Below are 26,959 nucleotides of genomic sequence, written 5' to 3'. Positions count from 1 at the left end.
ATTTTAGATATGAATAGGAATGCTCAGAGTTACGCGGACGAATGGTTATCTAAACACGGTTCGAACTAATGCCATGGCTGACTTTTTATATTTTATGTCAATGCAGTGTACTAGTTTTTCGTATTTTAAATCAATACATCTTTTCGTATTTAAAGTAAATTGTTACATTTGCTTTTCGTGTTGTATGTCAACGCCTTGTATTAGATTTTCGTATTTTAAGACAATGCTCTAAATGAGCTTTTCCTTTTTTAGGTCAAAGCCGAGTATTGCATTTTTTCTGTTTACAGTCCATGCCTTATATGGGCTTTTTGTGTTTGAAGTCAATGCCTTGTATTGTATTTTCCCCATATTAATACACGTTTTTCCCTGTTTTAAACCAATGGTTTGTAATGGACGTTTCCAGTTCGAAATCAATACTTTTTATTGGCTTTTCATGTTTTGTTTAAAAACCGAATCCCTAAAGAAAGTTTCATCTGAAGATTACCTTTTATCATTTCCATTTTAACAAAAACACCATTTATCGACCAATTTCATTCATAGCATCAGGAAAAATTTGGTACAAATTAAACAAGTCTAAAATAGTTCAATAAATCAAATTAATACACACTGTACATTTTGAATGTATTTTATACTTTTACCTATTTCATCCAAATTAAAAATTCATTTAAAACACCAATGTCATTTTTTTGTCATTTCTTTTGTCGCTGTTGCAAAATTAAACATGATCATTGAGTTATTTCACAGAGACTTATTGTATCTTTATTTTAAAACATTTCAGCGATTTATTTTCGACCGTTACACATTAAAACAGTCATTTCGGGTCTACTTTTGAAACGATTTGTTTATTTAAGCAAAATAATCTTAATAAAATGGCGAATAAATTACTGCTTAACCATTTGAATTAGTTTCTTATCACAATTGTGTGTTTTACAGCAATTTAAATTGACAGTAAATGGGACTACTTGAACTGCTGACATCGCGGAGTAATATTTTCTACATCCGGTGCCAGACAAAATAAATCTTAATATTTGAACATGCGTTGATTTGTGTGAAGTTTGGGTACAATCTTACTTACACTAACTAATCTAACTGGCAGAGTTTCCGGGTACTTCATCTCAAATTTCAACATTTGAACAACTTTAAAGAAAATAAAAAGCATATTTGAACTTGTCCTAGACATTTGCAATTACTTTCGGAATTCAATTATATATACATACTTACTCTCAAGCACTTTGAAGTATCGATAAATTACTTTAAAATAAGACATAAGAAAACAATATTTTAATCACTTAGCCTCTACTCTTTAAGCATTCTTGAATTTGAATAGCGTCCTTATGTAAGAATAGCACACTTAAAATATAAAAAAAAAGAAAAAAGCTTCAAATTTCCCGAAACAACAACAACAATTACTTCTACAACAAAAACAGCTAGTAAAATTAAAACACTTTGGAAAGATATTATTTTTTGATAAAAATTCTAAAATAAAAAAGTAGAAAAAAAAACCCTCAGCAATGCTATGTGGCACTGATTTATTTCGCTGTTATAACACTTGAAAACATGTATAACCATAATCAGTTATAAAATATCTCATTGTGAATGTTATGTTTTATACACATATCTATACCCGTTGATACAATAAGAATAGCAACAGAAATAGCAACAACTGTTACAGCAACAACAACAATGACAATAACAACAACAAAACATTACATTTTATACAAACGTCTATTCCCGTTGCTACAATAAGAATAGCAACAACAAAAAATAGCAACAAGAACAAAAACAATAACAACAACAAAAACGATAACACCAATAACAACAAAAATAATAAGATTTAAAAACAACGCTAATTTTATAATAGATGAAGGCGGTATGCAGGAGATCACAAGTAGTGTCACACTTTAATAAGACATCAACATCGTGGTACATTATCATTATGTCGGGCACCGTAAGACAGAATTCTTTTGATAGTAACAACTAACACTCGAGTCATCTCGTCCATAGTGATAAATTAACAAAAAATACACCACCGTACCGAATATACCAACGAGAATTTACGAGATTTCGTCAATGAAAGACATCCGGCGCGTGAATGTCTGATTTAGTAAATTGGAAAGCGCATTTATTTATATTTGTTAAACTTTCACTGATTTGTCATTCAGTTTAGCCAATTCCTTTCAATTAAGCATTCATTAAGTCAATTCTACCTTGTAAATGTTCTTGCTTGAACTAAGTATTGCCTGACTTGTTCAGATAATAAGCAATTTGATAATTTTAGGGGCCAGTCCATGTTGACCCCTTGACCTTTTCCTGAGTTCACGGTAAAACAGAATTTGCTTTAAATATACAACTTTCTTATGGCTTTATTAAATTATTTCATAGTATAACTCAATAACAAGACGCATTTGCACATCAAGGTTACTAAAAAACACCTCAAAGAATATTGGTAAGCAAGAAAATTTTCATATTATCATTTTAATTTCGAATTTATCCTTATATTCATTTAACGTCTAATATGTTACGATTTTTTCCGCGGCGTCGTTAGGAGAAGATGTATGTATATTCTACATTGCCTGATAAGCCTTGCCAAATGTTTGTTAGTATATTTATATAAAGTTATTTCCAGTTGCTAGAAGTTCTTTGCCATATATGTCAGAAGTTCATTACAGATACATTAAAACTTTTCATTTTTTAATCTGATGCTTCAGAAACTTCACAGATGTATCAGAAATTTAATACATATACTTTGAAATTGTCAAAATCAGAATTTTATTTCATATTTTATATACACCAGAATTTTTTTTATTACAGATACGTTTAAAATTTTCATAGTCAAAATTTCACGCCAGATGCCACCGAATCTCATTCAGATATGTCAAAAATTATAAAGAAATACATCATCTTAATGCCATTCTTAGTAGTCAATTTTTGGATGTACTAAGAATGGTTCTAATAACAATGATTTCATATCAAGTTATTGATCATTCTAAGTAAACAATTGTCGGGTTTGGGCCTTCAGTCTTACACATAAAATATCATTTTCTCTTAGAATTCTTGTTTATCCTATTACAAAAAAAATACGAACGAACAACCATGCTTTTCAGAATTCTCATTTCCAATTTAAACATTAAAACAAAGTGGAATAATGTATCCGAACGTGACTGTACTTCATTTTTCCCCCAGTAAAATCACAGTTCTTTCCCTTTGATTTAAAAGAAGATACATTCTATCTTATAGCTTGTTTAGTAATCAAATTTGCATATATTTCAACTGGTGAACAATTTTTAATTGTAAGAATTGTATAAAAGAACGATTTAAATACAATATTTACGGTGATATATATATGGATTGGACAGCAGAATTGGTCGCTCACCTGAGAGCTATGCAGTTTTTCAGGTAAGTCGAACAATCATTTTTATTTATTATCACATGTGTTTGATCATAGAACATCTAAAGAAAATACATGTTTTGAGTATGTAACCTGCGATTTCTTCTTTTTTGAGTACATTTCAATTTCTATTTTATAAAGTACCCACCGACCTCTCAAATTAATAAATTTTCATCAAATCAATCTATTATCTATATATTTTATGTTTAATAATAACATACATTCTGTTGATATATTGTGTCTAAGATTTATTTCCTCTTTATTTATTTTTTATTTATTTATTTACTTATTCATTTCATAAATATATTCATTCATTCATTCATTCATTCATTCATTCATTCATTCATTCATTCATTCATTCTTTCATTCATTCACTCACTCATTCACTCACTCACTCATTCATTTATTCATTCATTCATTCATTCATTCATTCATTCATTCGTTCATTCATTTATTCATTCATTCATTCATTCATTTATTCTATTCATTTAATTATTTATTTACATTTTGGTTAGCAGTAAATAATGTTTTTAATTTTTTTATTATTATTATTATTATTATTATTATTATTATTATTATTATTATTAATTTCTGTGTTTTTGTTTTCATATATTATTTATGATTTAAGTTTTCCTATTATATTATCAAATTTGTATTTTTGTTTATCGTTATTTTAAACTACAACCTTTGAAAATAACATATTCTTAATTAATAAATGATATTTCAACTTAAAATGCAGCATTAAAAATTAGTAAAACTCAGTTTCATAAATAAGTCCAACACTTTATATATTTCTTAATAATTTTCTTTTTTTTGTCATTACAACATATGATAAAAATAATAAATAACTTGTCAATAAACTGTGTAAAAATGTAAATAATAAAGATACATAAATATTGAAATACAATTTCAAGACAATTGAATTTTAAAACACAATTTCAAAACAATTTCAATTTTTGATTATATAAAAGGAAAATAGGTTGTGAAAAAGTGGGAAATCAGCTTAAAAAATATATATAGAATTACCTCAGTACATTTTAGTCTAGTTAAATTTATTTTATATTAGGCCCATTATTCCTCACAAATGTTTTGTTTTTCTATTTCTCAAATATTTTTTATTTCTGGTGCCTGTTATAGTTTCCAAAAAGTAACTCGTTGGCCAATAACCTGAACCATATGTATGTAAATAAATGTATGTATGTATGTATGTAACGATGAACTGTAAATGTTCAAGTTCGACAAATAAATTTTCTGTTCTGTTCTGTTCTGTTCATATTTTGCATCCAATTAGTACAGTTACAGTAATTTGGTATTTTGTATGATAGTCAAAATATTATTTTGTTTACATTTTACTATTTTTAGGACAAATAAATTAACCTTCATCGCTGCTTTCTTCAGGTGATAAGTATTTAACATGCTCTAAAAAACCATTATATAAATATTACCAAACACATAATTGTCCTTTAATAAATAAGAAATTATATTCATAAATAATGTGCCTTTATTTTTTTTCCTGCATAGAATTACAAATTCAAATGTATTTCAATACACTGAATATAATTCAAAGTGCATTTGTCCCGTCTTAAGCATTCAGTAAAATATTTAGTTTAGTTAAAATAGTTTAGTTTTAACATCATAATATTTTATCTCCTATATATACATGTAACGATACATAGAAACAAAGGGATTACGATTAAGCAAATAATGTGTGCCTAAATACTTACACCATTAGCAAAAGTTGTAATTGAACAATTACATTTAGTCTAATTTAGTTTGGTTTTTCCCTTCCTTTACCCTCAATGAAGAAAGAAGTTTTTTACAATTTTTTTTAATTTTATATCAATCAATTTTTAAGCCCGCTGCCTGATTTTTTAACAAGTACTGTCACCCCCAAGTTACAGATACATATGTTAGGGGAGTCAACAGCTAAAACAATTAAAGATCTTCCTAACAATACAGAAAACAGACTTAAGTTTGTAATTGTTTCCCACATTTATTTGCAATAGCGCAGTAATAAACTTATAGTTCCGTTATAATTTTTCTTCTGCTTTTGATCCTGTTTACGGTTTGTAATTTGTTTGCCATGAAAAAGGAGTTGAAAGAATGAAAAGCTTTTTTTTTTATTTCTATGGTGATTTTATGATATTTTATCAACATGAAATGTGAATCAATACGCAGTGAATATTCCCAACTTTATGACATTCACTGTTTCATTTTCATGGAAATTCTATAATTTCAAACGCTATACAATTAGGAGTTACGGGCGGTAGTGGCTTATTTATCTCCCATTTGTTATTACTAATTGGTATATATAATGCCTTATTATTTATCGAATTTATCCAATAAATGTAAATAAGTACTCATAAATAATTGGTAATCACTATGTATGCGAGTATAACTTACAAATTAGTGAGCGGACTTTCCTGTAAAGATGCGAAACGTTAACAGCACGCATCTAGGTGAGGTTGATCAGTTAGACGCTATAATTCAACTTACAGTCTATATAATAATTGAACCATTTATTAAGATTTATTAATTTTTGTCTTTTCTTTCAGTCTTTTTTTTCCGCAAAATTTGAAACAAAATTCTTTCCCGATGAAATGTATCTAATGGTAAAAAAGTAGTAAACATTTGAAATGATTTTCATATAATAAGTTCAAATATGAATTAGAAAGGCATGTTCATTAAGCTGTATCAGCAATCCGTGCGGAGCAGCGATTGACCCGGTAACTGACTTCAAATCGACTTCCCCCTCACCGCCGTGAGTTGGAATCAAGCCAGGGACTTTTTGAATCTTTCCATATAGGTCAAGGACGGTAAATAGTTCTACTCAAATGACCACTCAAGCTTCAACAGTATCACATTACTGCAGCCCATTGAAACACCTTCAGATATTTGTTATTTTTACAATGCTAGTCCTTATATGCTGCAGGTTTTATTTCATAAAATTATGCTTCGCTCAGTTAATAAATAATAAGGATAAAATAATAATTAAATTTAGTTGTGAATGCTGAATGTTTAGTGTTGTAACTTTGTAAACGGATAATGTTAAAATTAATTGGCTAATGTTTGTTTGCTGTGAACCTAGAGTTTACGTCTTTATAAGTTCAGTTTTGAGTTGTACTGTTACAAGAATGACAAGAAATCATCGGTGAATTAGTTTTGTTGTTGTTGTTTGTTTATTTTTCTTCTAAAATAGGTCCTTATTGCTGAATATTCTTTATTATAATCGAGTATTGGCCATGTGCTTGTTTAAGTCTAAAACACTCAAAGTATAAAAACATACCATACACAATAATGTATCCATTACTATCTTTAACAAATGTCATAAAAAAACATGATGGCTTTTTGTGAGGGGACTGGACCAAATTTCGCTTAAAATTGGGACACAAAAAACCAAGATGTGCAATATTATTTGAGAGGAGCTTTTAAACGTCTGCCACGTAAAATATCTCTAGCCAGTCCCGGGGGTGTCAGAAAAATCCTGCAAACAGCTTTATATGTCCTCCCCACATCGTAAAGTTAAAAGAAAATTCCATCTTGTAATGTTTGTCTGGGTCGATCTTCTTTATTTTGTGCGAAAAGCTAACATTAAATGTTGAAAATAACTCCTTAATGTTTGGCCGGGCTATCCCCTATGGACAGTGTAGCGCCAAAAGCTATTTGCACCTAAACAGATGATGGCCGTAACGAGAGCTTGAATATTCTTGCTTTATGAATTGTAAGAAGCTTTCACTCCTGACAATGTGAAACTGCATGCGAGATAACAATTATGATTCGACAACATTAGAATTTTCCGAGAGTATATAGTCCCAGGGCGGCCTTGCGAGTTTTAGCAAATATAATAGCCGTGATTTTTAGCATATTGGCGTATTTTAACATGTCATGGAGCAAATACGAAACTAATAATGAATTCGACAGCGAATAAACCATCAAAAGGAAAAGTGAAATAAGATATTCACTGAGGATAGGGTTACAATTTGTCTTTGAATATCGCGTGTTTACTATAAACTCATGATTAACACTACAGTTGAGACGGGCCCGTATCTAGTATCATTTACAAAGTCCGTGACGTGTTCACTTAACGCTCGATATGTAAAATATTTTGTTAAAAAGTTTGTAATTAACACTTTCATATTTCTGATCGCCATAACTGATACCAGGGTATGGGGAAAGAGTAGCATTTCTGATAAAATAGAAATAAATCATAGCGACAATAGTGCACGCTTGTATTTTGTCGTGGAAGATTGAACTTTTTGAAATTGTTGCTGCTGCTGTTGTTGTTGTTGTTGTTGCAGTTATTGCGGTTTGTTCTTGTCGTAGCATTTCGGGAGGGGGTGGTGAATGTTGTTTTGGTGTTTTTGTTGTTGTTGTTGATGATTTGTAAATATTTTCAAAACATTAAGTATGTCATGCTAACTTTGTATATCCTTGTTGTTGATGATTATGAATTTCATTTTATATAACTCTGCAAATGCATTATTTATTAAACAGCGCCACTAAGTGATTATATTTGATCTTATCTTTATTAAATTATGATGTTAATAATTCTGTTAAATTCCTTTATCATTTGAAAGTCTGGCTGTGCAACCAGTTTTTGTGTGTAAAAAATGCCTCTTTAATGGATATGTAAATACTTATATTTTTTCTTTCTTCTCTATCGGAGAATGTATGTAACAATAATGCGATAAATTCATAATTAAAATGAAATGATGGATGGAAGATACCACCTGTACAAGTGAAAATTTAATTTTATAAATGGCAATTGCCTAGTACCCATTAAAATTCTAGTTAGAAGGTCTTTCGTTTTTTTTCTCCATGTCTGTAAGGCATATTTTAATTTTAAAGCATTAGAATTTCATAATTGTTGAGCTTTGATCATTTCAACCTGTGATTACAAAATAAAGAAGGTGACTATAAAAAAATAAGAATTTAACAAAATAAATTTTATTATCTTGCTTGAACAATTATCATGTTTAAAGCATTAATATAAATATGCAAGACTCAATTTGACCGGGTATGCTCATAAGAGATGAGGAAAAATGGTTTCGACATATCTAACACTCCCTAGCACCGCCTTAAACAGTATCCAGTGTCTTCAACACGAAAAGCGTAGACATCAATGATTCTGAAGGACCTGAGAAAAAGTCAGAATACATATTAGTTTTATGTCCTGACGTGTTTCGTAAAATAAAAAGATACGCCCCAATTCACGTATAATTCAACTTAAACATCTGTTTTTATATCAACAAATTCGGGTACTGAACTTTTCTTGATTGAAATAGAGGTTTTATCAGTAAAAAGCAATATTTAAATACTAGTATTTATAAACCTTATTCGAAAATTCTTGGACAGTCAATATATGTACAGAAGAATGATAGTAAATCAAACACCAAATATTAAAAAGTTTTCCGATTTGTTGTTGGTCCAATATTTTTTCCATAACACTGATTTTTCAAGTATTTAGTTCTTTAATTTGTAGCTCTGCGTTGCACAGAATTGCTAGAAAATTCTCCAATTCGTAGTATTAATCAGTGTAATGACTCTATAGAAAGTATTTAATATTAAAGTTCTAAATCTTTATAGTTCAGATATAGTTCAATATCCAGCAATTATACTGATTTACTAGAAAGATCTCTAATTAATGTTAATATCCTTTGCGGACGGACGTTTATATTAGCAACGTATGACGTCATGACATAATCAAAATACAAACTAGCGTTCATGGCGTTCTAAAATCGTTTTACTTATCTGACCAGACAAAATTTCATTTAGGTTCGAAATAGATATTCATTTAAAAAAAACTACATATAGATATAAAACATTAAAAATACACACTAACTTAACAGTAAATAGTGCGACACCATGCGTATATAGGGGCAAGGATACAAACATCAAATCATATATCATGTTTACAAGATTTACACAAATATGTTGCATAAAATCAGTTGATTTCCATGTAGAATATAATGTGATTTAAGGTTTGTTTTTGGAGAGGAAATGTTAATTGTCCGTCATTTACAGTAGAATGTGAATAATTCTCTACAGAAGACCAATTCAATTTTCACAACGAAATTATCCTAGGTGAAAACATGTGAACTTGTTAAATTATAGATGATGCTTTGTAAAACAATCTGATATAAATTGTTATCGTATAACTGCAACAATAAGTTACACCGTCGGTTTTATTACATTTTATTACATTTTAATACCTGGCCTGTGGTTAACGATATAAATCGACAACTGTCGTGCCATTCGGGTAATTTCGGTCCTTTTCGGTATCTGTGAAATGTGGCCACGTGACCATGCAAGGTGCGCGATAAGTATTTTTATGAGGAGCGGCTTTTGTGAAGTGCGTAAGTTTATTATAGTCGTAAAGTAGTTCCTACTTTAGGGTATAGTGACATGTACATGCCAAATATTGGGTAATTGGCTGATGATTTATGGCCATATGTTTGCAAATATTTATTTTTTATCTAAAACAAAAATGAAACAAAAGTTCAGCACCTTTCATTTAGAATTGCCTCTGATCTCCGGTCGGTAATTATTTCATTGTAACCGACTCGTTAAAAGTAACGCGGTATCTTAAATATAATACAACCACATTAAATATTCATAGGAACATATTTACGTGTTTGGGCTTATTCATTATACATAAATATTACTGGAAACTACTATAGCTTCTGTGTCAAAGATATAGTAAAAACAACAACAAAAACAAGAGCATAATATACTATCAAAATGCACTCTTATCTGTTGTACATGTGTATATGTTTGATTATAAAAAAGATCATTTATGTTTTGTTTAAATAAAACGACAAAAAATAATGTATAAATACAGGTTATTCCATACGTTATTGCTGACTGCATCCCTTTTACTTATAAGTATCCAAAAGTACCAAATTAACACCTTTTCAAATAATCATTCATACTATTTTTAACATTACATATATTGTATACAATTTGTATTACATAAAGATTAATTGCATGTATAATAGGGCAGTGAAAGACAATGATCTGAACTGTAAGAAAACACCACTCAAATATCTCGAATTTCTTTAAAATGCGAACATACCGTTGAAAATTTAAATTATGCGCATAAGAATTTTACACATTTCTAGAATTTATTCGTATTAAATAAGCATAATAATATAACTTATTGTTTTGTAACAATGCTGAATTTTTTACTATCAGTTGCTCTGTCACATTCATTCTTGTTTACAAGAGTACGAAGCGTGAAAGTGTTATACTCTGCCCTAAAATGCATGTTATAACAGGGACGACGATATGCAGAGTGGCGCCGTCTTGGAGATGTGGCCCATGTTCGTTTGTAATGAAACTGTCAAAAGACTAGGTGTATACTAGGTGTTTTTTGTAACTCTACAAGATTGTAGAAAACAACCATGGCGGTCGTCGAGTAAACTGTTCAAGTAACCATAGATATACGCAAAACTATTTTAGGCCAGTTCATAATCTATTTCAAGGTTTGAGTAAAGCGGTGCTCCTCTGTAGCATATTATACTGGAAAGAAAAGAAAACTTGTAAATTGCGGACACCAACCAGTTTACTCATCAAGTACAGTCCAATTATTGTCATGTAATTGAAGGTAAATGATGTTTGCTAACAACAGACGTAGTAAAAACCGAAAAATCTAATTACTTTTTTATTAAATAAACGGTTTTAAAAGAAACACCACCATGCCCTTGTTTGTCTTACAATGACAAAAACATGAACACGTATTTTTCTGTTTGTTGATATACTTTATTTGGTCACAAACATTCACAATTAACTCGCTGTTACAACTCCAGACGTATTTTTATTGACCCAAACTAAGTTACTGCATTGTGTTTATTTTGATTTGTCGGTGTAGCAAGTAACTCTTACGGACAACACAATAAAATATTATTATTACACATAAACTTACTGCTGGCTTACTATTGAAGATGTTACTCATCGGGCCTTTATTATAGTTGTTGTAAATATGTAAACAAAAGATATACATTACATACAAAGGGCAATAAAATATCATCAAATTAAGAAAGATTCTACTTTACAAGAAGTCAGTTTCTGAAATAAAACTATTTTATAGCACACCTGAAGTGAATAGAAGAATGTTTTTCAAAGATGGCGGTGAGGATTTGAAAATTCAAAATATATGCAATATTAGCTGGCCAAATCAAGCATATACTTTTAACCAAGTTGGGGAACGGCACGCTTATATTGCGGGCTCTGTTATTTATGTATTTAGTGTTTTGATACGGCTATTTTTCTTAATAATTGACCGTTGACACATTGCTGTCAACTTTGTCATAATAATCTAATCTACGCGTCTTCTTGATGATAAACGAGCACATTTCCTGTCAAAATCTGCAACCTACATGTTTTATTGGTAATTGACCAGCATTATGATAGTTTTTACTAATAATACTTCCCATACTAAACTAGATTTATCATCCTTCCATTTGAAACAGTTACGTCCCTTTATCATCCAACGTTTCCTTATTATAGCCAATTATGATTATTTAATCTTAGAGTCTCAGGACATGATGAAGCAAAAAACTTAAAGTTTTAATAGAAATAATGAATTGTTTGGCCATTGTCTAATTGTTATACTTCAATATTTATCATCAAAGATTTATTTTCATAAACATATTAATTTCTGTCGTGAAGTTTGCTTTTCAAAATACATTTTGTATATTATATTTGATAATTGTAAACACATTTAAAATCATTGACAATAATACAGCACTGTACATGTTTACGGCTTTTAACCTGGTAAAGTTTTTTGTGCCGTTCCACTACGCTTAAAGTTTGCCGAAACTTTTAATGTTCCGCTGAGACCCTGGCATTTTAATCGGACGAAACAGAAAAACGATTTCTAAGGATACCGTTAAAGCTAATACCTTTCATCGCTGTTCGTCTACCCAACATGTCTTTCGACGCATTGCAAAATCAGTTCTTTTAATTATATAATTATTTTCATATTTAATAAGCAGGAATTTGTATGAACTATTTATTTATCAAAGTCACAAAATGTATTTTAAATAATAGTATTGCAATATGAAAATGTAATAAAACGACATTTTGCAAGGTGTGAGATGGGAACAGTTTCTATGGCAATACACGTAATAATATATTACCTTATGAAATCTTAATAATGCATTCATTTTGTTTAACATAATAATTTATACCCTTAATATTTGTTGAAAACTTGAATGTATTGGAATTGAAGTCTTTTAAACTTAATATGCAACCCATTGGTTAATACCTTACAGAAATTACAAAGGATGATTCTAACAACTATGTGGTTAAAATTAGCTTTTAAAGATATTCAGGTGAAATTCCCGGACTGTAATTAGCTAGAATGTTATGTAGCTGGAGAGTGGATGTACCTTCATTTTAATATGAATAACATACAAACATATCTAGACTCAAATAATGCTCATATGTCATTTGGTTGTTGACCTTACCATTGCCTCTTTTATGAACTGATACATCTAAAATCTAGTAAGACCTTCCAATTATCAAACTTTGTCATAACACTGTCAACTTTCCAGTCCTTTTGAATGTCCACTATCATTTCTGTTGACCTTTTTACATAAGTATAAACGACAACAATGTTTGAAATGTGGTCATGTTTAGATATGTGACACGCGCTCGGTATATTGGTACGATACAGCGAAGTGCTTGTTGAAATTGACCATACAAAAGGCAAGGTTCTTATTTCGTACTCTGGCCTTTTGACACGGACATTGAGCTAGGGTATTCACACATTTCTGAGACACGAGAAACAACATTACATCGAATACTCACAACAATAATGTGCAGGAAGTTGATGACTGTCATCCACCCCGTCCAAACCCGTACCGTAATTCTGACACTGGCATTTCAACCAATCCCAAAACGTGTTGACACTGACGTTTAAATGAGACCTTTCTTACTTTACATACACTGTTAAGAAAACACAATTCATTATCAGTAATCGTGATTCTGAACTGGGGGTTTCAGATTCTTTCCCTAAAAAACAAACAGAATATTGCGCACAAGGTATCGCTTAATCATGGCTGGGCGTCCCTGTCAATGACAATGTCTGCAGGAAAGCTTTTAGGTTTTGGTTTTAGGACAATGCACAAAGTGTGTGATGAGTAGAATCAGGAACTACTTCTTTAATCAACATCGTCCAAGTGCTGTGATAAGTAAGCACCCGTGTGACACTGACGTTTAAATGGCCTCTTGCGTAATATAAGGACATTTTAGTGGAGCCAAGCTGCACTTTGAAGTGCAATTATCTAAACAAGAAGCACGTTATATTTATACATTTTAAGTGTATTTGCACACAAACCATGATAAAAACTTAATGAAATAGAGAAATTAGTAAGACATTTATCATTTAGAACAGACAATGTGACTGATACAAAAACATGGGCTTATAAATTACTACGACAACAGCATAAAGAACATACTGATTACTACGCTTACCAAGAAAATAGACCCACTAAACAGCGTTTAATATGCATTTATATAATCATTTAAGATACTTAAAGTGAAAATGATTATGATTATTAGAGTTTTAAGTAGAATATAACAAACTTGAACATCTTGGAAATTCTTTTCCAAAATTTCAAGATTTATATCTCAAAATTGTCTAATGGCTGCAAAAACATTTGATTGCAAAAAAATGGCATATAGAATAAACTATTACAATGATTTATTAAGACCGAAGTAGCGTAGCATAACGTTTTGAGTCCAAGTCTGTTATTAATTGTATTGAAATACATATATGTGAATTGATAACTGATATATATCAGTTGCTTTTTACTTTATTATATTTTTTTATATTTTATTTTATAATATTTTCACTTGTGTCCATTTAGTATTTACTTATGTATTTAATTACGATATTCGATTTTATAACATTGTTTTAAATTCTAATAGAATTTGATTGTAGCATGTAATCTGCATTTTTCATTATCTATATTTATCATTATCTATATGATTACAATTTTGTCATCCAAAAATGTCAAAGGCTTCTTTCGTGAAATGTTATAGAACTTATCGATACAATATGTATGTTATGATTTTCAAGGATAGAACTTTTATAATGTATAACATTTCTTGGCAAAGTTCATGATGACTATGTCGACAGCCATACATATATTTGCATTGCTTTTTTGTATCTAAAAACAAATTTTGACCTTTCATGTCCAATAATTTTGTTACTTTGCGCATTGTTCTTAACTTGCGGGAGGTGGACTCCTCATATACATGTACTTACAATATCAATTAATTTTGCTCGTGTTTTTGCGGTATAAAATACGTGTTATTGACGTCTTATCCGTGCGGTCGTAAATTTATTGAAATTGCCCGAAAGTACATTAATTGACAGTTTCATGGTCAAGTCATTTGCTTGACATGGGTTTGTTTTCTTTATATAAGTTTTTAATAATATCGCACTGTCATGCGTACATCAAAGTCTGGATGTTTTGACAAGGGGGCAAGTTAGAACCCCTTTTATTAGAGTTATCCCCCTTTGATAGCTATACAAGGACCAAATATAAACATTAAAGGATAATTTTGAAATCCCAATTATTGAAATTTATTACTGATTTGTTACCTATGAAAATAAGCTTTTATGTTGTTGACATAATAAGCGTTTCATCAAAATGTTACAACTGAAATAACTTGAGCAAACATTATATATAATTTATATTTATTTATGGCTATAAAGCTATATCTAATGAAATAATTTTATAAAATGTAAACGGTAAAATTGTATTGTTTCAATGATTTTATGGTTGATTCTCGCAAAACTTTGGCGGAGTTTTTTTTCAGAATTCGACAATGATTTATGTTAACTATAGGCAGAAAATATATAGCCTTATACACTTAAAAGTTGTCTTATGTAATGTACAAGATGAAATGATCAAACAAAAGTTTACAAAATGATTGCATATATTTTTTTGACAAAGAATAATTCTAAAAAACCTGCTTGAAAGAAATAGGTTTGAAAATTTCCACAAGAGTGAATGGCACATGCACGAAATCAAAGCTAAACGGTAAAAAAAACTTGATATAGCAGCAGAAAACGTGCATTTTGTACCGCAACATTTTATTCTGTTTGTGTATACATGTAATATTTATGTGAGTTAAATAACAGAGACATTCTATGCTACAGCTCTTTCGAGAATCTAACATAAGATTATGGAATCAACCTAATTTTTTAGTTTATGAATTTATATTTCATGAGATATATATTTATACCCTTTAAGATTAATACAATTGCAAGTGTGCTAATACACTTAAAACAATTATATTATTATTAATGTTCATATTGATGTTTCGATGCATTTTGATAATATATAAAAAAAAACATAGACGCTATTCATTATCAAACATTTACTGGTTTCTGGAAAACATCGCTGAAGTGTTTTATTTCCTTGAACTAATACGAGGATGCATTCACCCCCCAAAAAACATATTCCATATATTTTACAAAATTGATACTTGAGATGTTTAAGAAATAATTAACAAACCATTGGTTGTTGTCGGGAACATTACTTAACAGTGTTTATTTCCTTGAGCGAAATCAAGGAAATTCATCATTTTGTACGAAACACGATTATAATTAACTTTATCATTTTAACGCTTTAAAGTAAATTGTTCAATGGCGCCATAGAATGCATGTTACGTTTACCAACCCGTCAGATATATCAACCATTTGACAGCTTCTCCCATTCCGTAAAAAGGTTATTAGCGAATATATCAATTATCAAAACGGTCAATTATACGGGACGTGACAGGTTTTAACTGTGGTCCGGCAGTTGCTTTGATAAATTGGTCACCTAGATGGACCAGAAGGGCCAAAAAAGGGCGCCGGTGGTCGCCGGAAAGTGTCGGGAGAGATTTGTATTGTGTCAGAGCAAGACAGCATCCTTGTTTTTCTGTCTCTATTAATAAATATTTGTCTAGTTTACAGTAATTTAAATGGCCATTACAATGATCGTACTTACAAGGGATCTAATATTTTATAGGACCCGATATTTTATAGGACATATTTGATAGATCAGACGCCATTGAAACATTTATATGTTTAGAGTCGGTGCCTAATTATACAGTTTAATAAGTCTGAACCAATTTGCACTTCACGTTATGTTCATTTGTAAATTATGTTTTATAAGTGTTTCGTATCATTAATTAATAGCTTTTTCTGGTAGTTTTGTATAATTAATATCCGAAAAGGCAGTAAAAATGATAAAATCAAAATCACGTCGAGTATGATAGATATATAAAGGAAAACAATAAAGTCTAAATATCTAATAAGTAATTGTATAATTGAGCAATTAAACAAAAGATGACTAATACAGGTTCATGTTAAACTTCATGGTAGCAATATTTAACTGTACTAAATGATTAAATAAACACCATGGCAATTAAAATTACCTGGCTATCTTTATTTAAAAAAAACACAAATTTTACTAAACAGCTTTATAGAAAAAAATATACCTTAAGGCTTACTCAACACGGCAAAATCGACAATGTTATATGTTTGAGCCTGTAGATACTAGTTACATTCAACGCACCCTAGCACCGGCCTAAGTAGAACTTAACATTTAAATATTCAAGAAACATCCGCTGCTGTGAAGAAAGCGTAGTGCTTTCTTTGCTTTCAGTAAAATATAACATATACCCTTTTAAAAGAGGTTAAGAAACTATGCTGATATGTAAAAAAAAATATTTTTGTAATTGCATGCTGGATTATTTATATAACATGAAGTCGAGATTGATACTTTTCATGGACTTTGATGGTGTTTCTAAATTTAAAATTCACCAGGTTTATGTTTGAATTTTGAACTTTGTTTAAGTCGGTGCCACTGGCGTTGACGTTGCAATTACCACTGCCCTCCATGCACTGGCTCGATCAAACCGATCCTGGGACAATTTCAATTTTGCCGTTAGGCCGTTCTTTGGGGATTCTCTATTTTTCTATTTTTGTTATTTATTTATTTCTCTATTTTTGTTATTTATTTATTTCCCGATTTTTGTTATTAATATTATATGAGTGCTATCCTTCATGCAGTGTTAGTAAGTTGCATGGATATAATCTAGGGGATAAGATGTTTATCTTGTTACTTTAATGACAAGTCGTAAGTTATGACGGCATTTTTCCTTTTAATAAGCATGTAATTGTCTAAATATCATGCATATATTAACCAAAGTAAGTGAACAAGGATGTCATAACATATATAAGCAATTTAAAAATATCGTAAGAACCAAAATTAGGCATTTCATTTCTCCGTACCGTCTGAATATGTCAAGTATTTCAACTCTAAGTGAAGACTAAACAAGCTTGTTTTTTTTACATTTGTTGAATGTTATGAAATTTATAATCTTAAGGACAGCTCACAATTAAAACTTATGCATCGTATTTGCCCCAATGAACCTCGGTGACCTTATGAAGAAGGTCTAATTTAAATATCATATGACATATAATGCAGTTTTTAATACTCAACATAGATGTGAAGCATTATGCAAATGAATAAAAACACTTAAAAGGTACAGTTATTTGAGCGAATCTTGTGAAACTTAGGATAACTCTTTCTCCATATGTGTCATCTTCAATATGTGTATAAATTGATCACTCCTACTTGTGGATGAAAAGAAATAGACAATAATTTGTAGCAACTGGCAAATAGTCTTGCCTTCGTCGCCAAAGTTGACAACCTCGACATTGAAACAAGGAGAAACACTTGGACATATTGGAACAAACACCCTAAACAGAGGCGCCGAGAGTGAACCGCCTTGTCGTAGGCCATAGATCATCCTTAAGTGGATGTACGACAGATAGATATCAGTATTGGTGATGCAAAAAATTCATTTACCTGACATCTCTCCTTTCAAGTTGTGAAATAGCCAGGTTAGAAAATAAGATTTAAAACATATGCCATGCATTCTTTCTTTTTATAACTTCGAGCATGACGAACATTTTGGTCTTCTCCTAAGATAGATTGGCTTACCTACTATGTTTATCATATTAAAACATTTTCAATTTTGCGGTGTTGGGTTTTCTTTAGGGACTCCGTTCCTTTAATTATGTTGGACTGAATGAATATGTTCAATATATACTTTACTGATGTGTAAAAGATAAATACTTAAATCATTCTATTATCTGAATAATATTCATGTTTAAACATTTTTATCCTATCAAGAATTGAAATTTGAAATATTATATTACTGTGCAAAAATTCTTGAAGCATTGTCTTATTTACTTATTTAGCAAGACATAATAATTCAAAAAGCAGAGTTTGAACAATTGAAACAGAGTAAAATTGGAACCTTATAAGGCCGCTTTACACTTCAAAACTGGACAGTATCAGGCTCGACATAGATGGCGGCTGTAAATGTAAGAAATGCAAGCCACCGTTCAGGCCCCTCCTCAAGTACCGACCGACTTAAGCAGAATTTAACATTTAAATATGAAAACGGAAAAAAAAGAATTTGGTATTATCACTAGATGTTTTCATACGGCGGTGATTCTTTCTTACATTTCCAAAATGTAAGCTATCATACCATGTGGCGTGTTTTCACTTGCTATTCGCCCCTGTCGTCAATGAACAGGCTCAATTATCCGAGCTTGAAACATTTTCAATATTTTACCATTTTTGTGATAAAATTTTGAATTTTGCTTAACCGGTGCTAGGGGGGGGGCGGACTGTAGCCTACAAATACCACTACAATTTATTAACAGTTTCAATCAAACCGAGGCTGCAACATTTTCAATTTTGTCGTTTTCAGCGTTCTTAAGGGATTCTGTTTTTCTCTATTTGGTTGATAAATTCCTTTTGGCTTTTCTTTTAATACATTTCCTTAAGACGGGCGATTATTTTAGTGTATGTTTGATGAACATTATGATTTGTTACGTGACATGTTTGCAAATTTGACAAACGTCGAAAAGGCAGACATAATTTTCACGGATGATACTGGGTATAGACTTACATTACTGACAGGCGGAGACACGGATTCTACCCTGGTGTTAGGGGGTAGCGTATGGACAGCGTTGTGATGACAGCTACATTAAGTTAGAACAAATTAAGTCATGTAATAGGCGCCGACTAGAAATGGGTATGAAACACATCTCATAGCCGCCTCACATTGTTTTTCTATATGCATGTATTCATATTTTTGTTTTGTTTTAATCATAGATGATTTAAGGTTTAATGATATTAACTTCGTAAAATCGAAAGGATTTGAGTAGTATTTGTATGAAATCTTTGCAGTCAATCATCATTTAAAACAAAAGTGACTATGGAAAACTAATTTTAAAGCATATCTGAAACAGAAATAAGACCATGTGGCGCCATCTAGCTTCGTTATCATATCATTGCAACGTGCGAAGAAAGCCGTTTAGATTGTCAAATCTACATGTACTTTCCATGTGTAAATAGTTTGGAACGTCTGTTTCTAAGTTAATTACGTCATAAATTTGTAATATCACACAATTACAGATTTACTTTATAGTCCTAGAATGATAATGGCAATTTAAACAATGAATCAATAATCATGAAAGTCAAAAAAGGCTAAGAATCTTATGATGTGTCTTAATTACATGCAGTAATTACCTTTGTCAATCATATCTGTTTCCAAATAAATGCACATCAGCATGTGATTATGTCTAATTTCAAATGCAGTCGGCGAAATTAATTTGAACAAATCGAGTCTGATTAGAAAAAAAATAAGGAAAAACGCACTGAAATAGAGCCTATAGCTTAAACACACAATGGCGAATAGTTTGATAATATAAGAAAAGAAACAAAATGCACGTCAGACAAGGGTCTGTTTTTAATCCAATTTGATTTAATGTTAATTACTCCAGGTTTTAAAGTGTTACGACTTTTAATGCGACGCGAAGAGTATCTAATAAAAACATTTCCCTTAAAACGTCTATTTTTGATGAATATTGTTTGTTTAAAATGTGAAATATTACAAATTTGCCCTTACATTAAAACAAATATTGATAATTTATTTCTTTCCTCGAGACATTACGCTGTAAATAATAACACATTACATTTAAAGTTTCTCATATTAAAGCAAATAAAATTTGACACATTTGGCCTTATAACTTTTGATGAATGTTCCATATATGTAAAAATAAAAATGATATGTTGAGGAACAGAAGGTCGTTGCACGAGAAAGGGACAAATATTGCAAAGGCATCTTATTTCAAATACACAAACTTCTTTTTTCCTCATTACAAAGAGAAAACCGGGATACACTTTTTTATTTCTTAGTTTTAATAACATCTTACCAAATTTACTGAGTCTTTAGTTCAACTATTTTCTGTATTTTTTGTTACAACTTTTTTTAAATTAAACAACGCGTTGAAGTGTTTATGGACGACTTTATTTAATTAACAACAATAACTTTTTAACAGATCAGAACATGGATAAAAATCGATTAAAGGTCGTTGACTTCAAACCATTTGCTTATCACCGCTACAGGTTCGAGCCGCGCCAAGCGTCTTCGGATTCTGCATGTTCTACTCTAGTGGCTGAAATTATGTAGGGGAACTTGAGGTATTCAACCATAAAGCTTGATAGACGCCATATTACCTTTCCTCCCGTCGGTGCGACGTAAAACCCAAACAAAATATTTTAAAAGATACATATTAAACGGCGTGGCCATTGTTTTAAAATAACTATACATTTACACATGCATTTATTCCTCCTAATGTTCAATGATGACTGATTCTGGAATTAGCAAGATTATTTTTTATGGCCTCCTTCTCAAAAGATAAACAAATTTGTTTGAGGCATAAACTGTAGAACAGAAATTAGAAAGCGATGACAGAAAAGTTATAAAAAGTTCGGACAGAAATAAAGATTATTGGTTTAATGACCAATTAGACATCAGATAATTTTATATGAGACTTATCAACAATATCAATACATGTATACCATATTCCCTTGAAGCGTTTTTCACTGAATAAAAGTCTTTCAATCAATCAACAGGCGCTCGCGGTCATTAAAATAAATAAACATCAGCAAATATTATAAAAACAAAGTCATGTCATCTGTGAATAAAACCACTATCAATATCTTTGTTTTGATAATTTTGAAGCCTGGTTATATGTAAAATAATGACTTCGGGAGTGAACTATGATGGCAATTTTATGTTTTCATGTCAATAAGCAGTAAATATGTCTTCAAAGGTCAATGAATGTGTAAAATATGAAAAAACAATGTCATGCCAATATATGGCATTGATTTTTTTCTCTTACAGTAAAACAATAGAAAAAAACATGATAATTTGAACGTTTTATCTCTATTTTACATAGAAAAGTACATGTTTTCAATTAAAACACTTCGGAACAAAAACATATGTGAGTGTTCACTTCTGTGTCGTATAATATACTGTGTCGTATGGATAGACCTGAAAAACTTTCTGCAGGTCTCAAAAGCGCGGTATTGTGATACGACATTGCATTAATTTTGAAGTGTCGAGCAGTGTGTTCGCGTTGCCTTTTCACAATTTTGCATCGTTTTCATTTATTTACGCCCTTTTTTAGTGACCGGCCCAACACAAAAAATGATGACCGTAATGTTGCACCGTAATTTAAAGTTATCAATATTGTACACTCGCACTTATATGGCCTCTCATATATGAACCTGTATTAATTCTATTGCTCTTTGTACAAATCCGAAAAATAAAAGTTTTGTTATGTTCCTTTCTGTACAGAGGTAATGGCTACATTAATACATTTTATTGTTTTGCAGAAGAATTATTGTTTATAGATGACTGTAGGTTTTTTTTTTGGTTTTAATGCGCACGTTATATGGCGATGATTTTGGCTAACCTCGGGTGTTACAGACTTAAGGCAACACCAGGGGTCAAAACCATCCGACCCGCTGGAGCAGTGCTTACACATATTATGATTCTTTTTAGTTGGCAAGTGGTGCGCTGTGAACTAACCAATATTTTACCAATTGTCTCATTTAGTTTGTATGTTTTGTGTTTCCACTCTTAGTGTGTTATAATGTATAGAATACCAGTAAGCTGTTTGAATGTCGAACATGTGTTAAATGTAATCATTAAACTGTATCAGGCGTTTTGAATTTTCGCGTTTAAAGTAAATACGAACAACAGCCCTTCTTATACAAAAGCCCATATGTCCCAATATTTACAATGTCGATAATCCATTGCCATTCTGTTAAACGATACTTTATAATTATATTAAGCTTAACAAAAATATGGCGTGTATGTGTGTATATATAATTTAATGAATCTTACCTCCCATTTTTATATGAAGCTTTCCTATTACAATATATATATTTTTAAGTTCGTTTGCAGCACGTTACGTGTTGAAAATAGAGTACCGCTCAAACCGGTGCTAGGGGGTTTGAGGGATATTGCATTTTTAAACAGACTCAATCAAACTGAGTCTTCAAATTTCATGTAATCTTGTTGTTTTCAATGCTTCTGAGAGATCACCCTTTTTACCAGCAGAAAATCATTATCTCAACCCCTATGAGTTAAGTATGTTCACAATAGTGATAGTGGAATCATAATCTAAAATATATGACTTATCGAGTCATTATTATTATTTATTTATTTATTAATTAATTTATTATTATTATTATAATTATTATTATTATTATTATCATCATCATCATCATTATTATTGTTATTATTTTTATTATTCCATCTGTACTGAATATTGCTTCCTTAAATGTAAATAACATTTTAACCTATTAGTAAATAAACGATTTTGGCTGATACAAATATTACATGAAGCCAAGACTCCATCAGGAAATTATACTTGAATGGAGAGGTTATTCACCACAAATACCATATTCTTATAAGAATTATACAAGTAACTGGATATATTTTAATTATATATATATTCTAATATAATTTTAATGCCTTGGGCTAGTTAATTAGGTTGTTGTTGTTGATAATGTTGTTGTTTTTCTTGTAATATTAATTCGATGTAAACCTTACCGTTAATTAATGTGAAATAAAAACTGAAGACTTTGTAAATCTAATGGAGACAACTGACCAAACCCTAATTTAAAAAAAAAATTCTCATGTATTTTAAAATGTTTTAACAAATTTATTCAGACATGGAAAGTTTGATATTATATATTTAAAAAAATAATAAATGGAAATAGGCACACGACAAAGTATGAATCGAAATTCCAAATTGTATAACATAATTTGTGTTTGTCATAAAACAGCATGAGCATATACGAGAATATAACCAATATACATTTATTTACATATGAAAAGGGATAAACGTGTTATAATAAAGTACAGATTGTTTATATAATTTACCTTCTACAAAATAACATTTGATTAATTAACATTTTAAGATGCATCGTATTTTTGTACATGAAACAGGTGTAAACTACATGCATGCTAATGACCCGCGTTCCTACACTGTTGATGTCAGTATCAATTATTATTTCATTATAAATCTATTTCATTATTTCATTTATTACATGATAAACTATATAGATATATCAATAAATCTGCTAAATGACTTTGAAACAAAGATAGTAACAGACGAATTTATTACTACTATGACGTAATCAATTACTTAATTGATAATCACCATGTCGCGTCCATTAAGTCAGGTTACCTATTTTTATTTCAGTATACATTCCGTAATTGACAACAATAAAACAATTATTGTTTTAATGATAATTAGATGTCAGTCATTTATGTTCTAAGGACGAGTTAATATAGTGAAAATTTAACAGAAATGTCAAAATAGTTTTACGACATGGCTAAAATGGCAGACGACATTTGACGCAAATTTGGAAACATCATTATTATTGAGTAATTTTATTCTCGTTAATAGAATAATCATCATATGCACACAGAATTAAGTAATATCAAATAGTTCTAAGTTTTATAAGCATTGTGTACAAAATCATTATATCTATAAACAATGTTTTTTAATTACAGCCCTGATATAAATATACAAATAAACAAAATAAACAAAAACAGCACCTTTCTTCTTAAAAAAATGTTAAAACTAAACAAGGGATAATTTACTCAAGTACTAAAAATTCAGGACATAAGATGAGCAGAATAAAAATAAGAATGCCGTTACGGTAATATTTGGCGTAACCTAAAAATGAAATTGTCTTCTTTGTTGCGTCGACGTTACGTCCCCCTTTTTATCATCAATACAAGGGCTTTAATTTTTGAAAGCATATTTTTGCTATTTTCCAATACATATCTCTTGAAGAAAATGGCAAAATAACAAAATCTACATGTAAGTTAAAAGATTTTTCACATCGTCACTTTCGCATTACACTCCTGTAAAAGGCTTGAAATGGCTAATTTTGATAAAGGAGAAGTAAATTATGGAAGTGATGTTAAAATCATATCGTCACCTAATTTAGCACACATTGACACTTATCCTTTGATCAGAAATTGTGAAATTTTAAGTTTTGACACTTTCTCCTTCAATAGAAGCAGAAGATCACAGGATGGTTTAACACCCTGCAGCGGAAATAGGCGGCCCCATATTGTTTCCGGTGACGAAAATCGTGTACCAGTCATCTATTACATTTTAAATAGGTGGTCAAATATATAGAAGCGATAGAACGATCATGTTATTTACCCCAATATTGCTATTTACCCGTCTAATGATAATTTGTGTTGACAGCGTTCTTTCAAAATGGCCGCAAGGTTCTCGCGAGATCGCGAGACTGCAGACTAGACGAAAAATACAAATGGCGCCAAAGACTGAAAACAATTTTGATAAAAGTTGTGGTCAAATACGGCCAATGTGCGTGAAATGTCCAATAATCTGCGATATTGAAAGTTTTCAATTGGCTTTCATCGCTTACTGTGTGATAAGGCTTTAGCAAGATCTAGCAGACGATATTATAGATGGAGTCAAAACTCTAAATCTCGTCTGACAGAGATTTCAATGAAATCTGAATTAATGAAAGCTAAAACATGGACAATTTCAATCAGATAAAGTTTTGACAATAGAAAATAATCTGGCCTAATCAGCGTTATCAGTAAAAAGAATCTTGTGGAAACAATAGAGCTGGGATTATTGGTCAAAATGTTCCGACATTAAGCTTTAAATACTCTGTCCATACAACACGGTGTTTTCTGGTTGCTAATTATTTTAATTGTTTTATATTTTTATCAATTTCATTTGATCATCATCTGTAAAAAAATGAATGACAAGTGATCTAGTCCTTTTTTTAAAAACTTAACCAAACAGCATTAGTGTAACAGTTCATAATAATGCCAATAGCTTATGTAATATGTTTGCTCTTTTTTTGCATTGACGGGCTTAAAAAATGATAAATTAAGCAATTAATAACACCTTTTACTTTGCTTACTTTTCACTATGTTATGTGTTTGCAATGCGTGTTATATTTGAAATGTTTGAATAATTATATATTGTATGATGATGTATTTTGTACAAGTCTGAAATGAAGTTTCTGTTCTGTTCTGTTCTAAAATGAATAGGTTTGAAATGAAGAATTGTTAACCATTGTAGCAATAAAGATATTAGTAAACAACAAGAGTGATGTAGTAAAGGGGAAAGCGGAACAAAGCCAAAACTTTACAATGATTGCTTTCGTAATTTTTTATTGACCCAGCTAATTAACGAAGAAACAAAGTAAATGCTACTATTTTCATAAAGATTTCACCTTTTTTGAAGTTAACTAATCCGTACGAATGGAGAAAATGATGACGTTAAGAAAAAAATATATTTTAACTGACCAAAACAAGACATTGCATTGACTGTCTGAGATCGTAATCTGCAAGCCCTTGTAAAAATATAGAAACATCATTTTATATAAAAAATTAGGATACATTTTTAGGAAGATGTCATTTTCCCTACTTAATACTTGAGTTCTTTCCACTATGACATTTTCAAATATTTTTGAAGTGTTTCAGATACGTCGTAACGGGAAAGAAATGTCGCCAAATTATTAAAAGGACACCATCTTTTTTATAATAGAAAACGCCAAGATCAAAACGCGCCGCACCTTATTACTGTCAATCATTTTTTTCTTAAAAGGAAAACATGGACAAAACAGCAGTTTTTTGTAATAAAAACTTCAAGATTATTAAATAAAAAGCAAGAAATATTTTCAACCAAATTTTTAGATAAAATCAAAAAATAGCTCTGCGTGTAATAACAATTGTTGATATGTTATCAGTGAACATTTATTTGACATTTAATGAACTGAATCTTTCTAATTAAGCACGCGCTGGTTTCATCAAACAACGAATTTCTGTCAAAAAGGTGAAATTTTAATCGTGTTTTACAGCGAATGATAACGTTTGATTTTCCTCCGAAACTGCGGCTTGCGGCATTCTGGAAAATGGAGTTCGTCCTCGGGATAGTTTCTTTTACAGAGCTGACAAATTGATGAAAACATGTTGACAGGTTCTTTCAATTCTTTCATAGATAACAAATCTAAATGTTACACTAATTCTAAGATACCATATATTGTTACGTTCAGGATAATTTTAAGATGCATTTACTCGAACTTTAATTATCATGAATATCTAGCATTTTTTTAACAAAAA

At 30.4% G+C, this 26,959-nt stretch overlaps 1 protein-coding gene across 1 annotated transcript in view; it reads left to right on the top strand.

Moving 5' to 3' along the window:
- The first annotated feature begins 3,243 nt into the window (after nucleotides 1-3,243).
- The window catches only part of LOC132736223 (T-box transcription factor TBX2-like), a 70,512-nt gene continuing 46,796 nt past the window's right edge, over nucleotides 3,244-26,959 (top strand). The window contains exon 1 of the mRNA XM_060723325.1: nucleotides 3,244-3,396. Coding sequence (XP_060579308.1) covers nucleotides 3,344-3,396 — 53 coding nt within the window. The 5' untranslated portion in view covers nucleotides 3,244-3,343. The remainder of the gene's footprint in view (nucleotides 3,397-26,959) is intronic.

The sequence above is a fragment of the Ruditapes philippinarum genome, unplaced genomic scaffold, assembly GCF_026571515.1.
Source record: "Ruditapes philippinarum isolate M1 unplaced genomic scaffold, ASM2657151v2 ctg414_1_1_1_1, whole genome shotgun sequence".
Lineage (NCBI taxonomy): Eukaryota > Metazoa > Mollusca > Bivalvia > Venerida > Veneridae > Ruditapes > Ruditapes philippinarum.
This window is presented reverse-complemented; position numbering and strand designations above follow the sequence as displayed.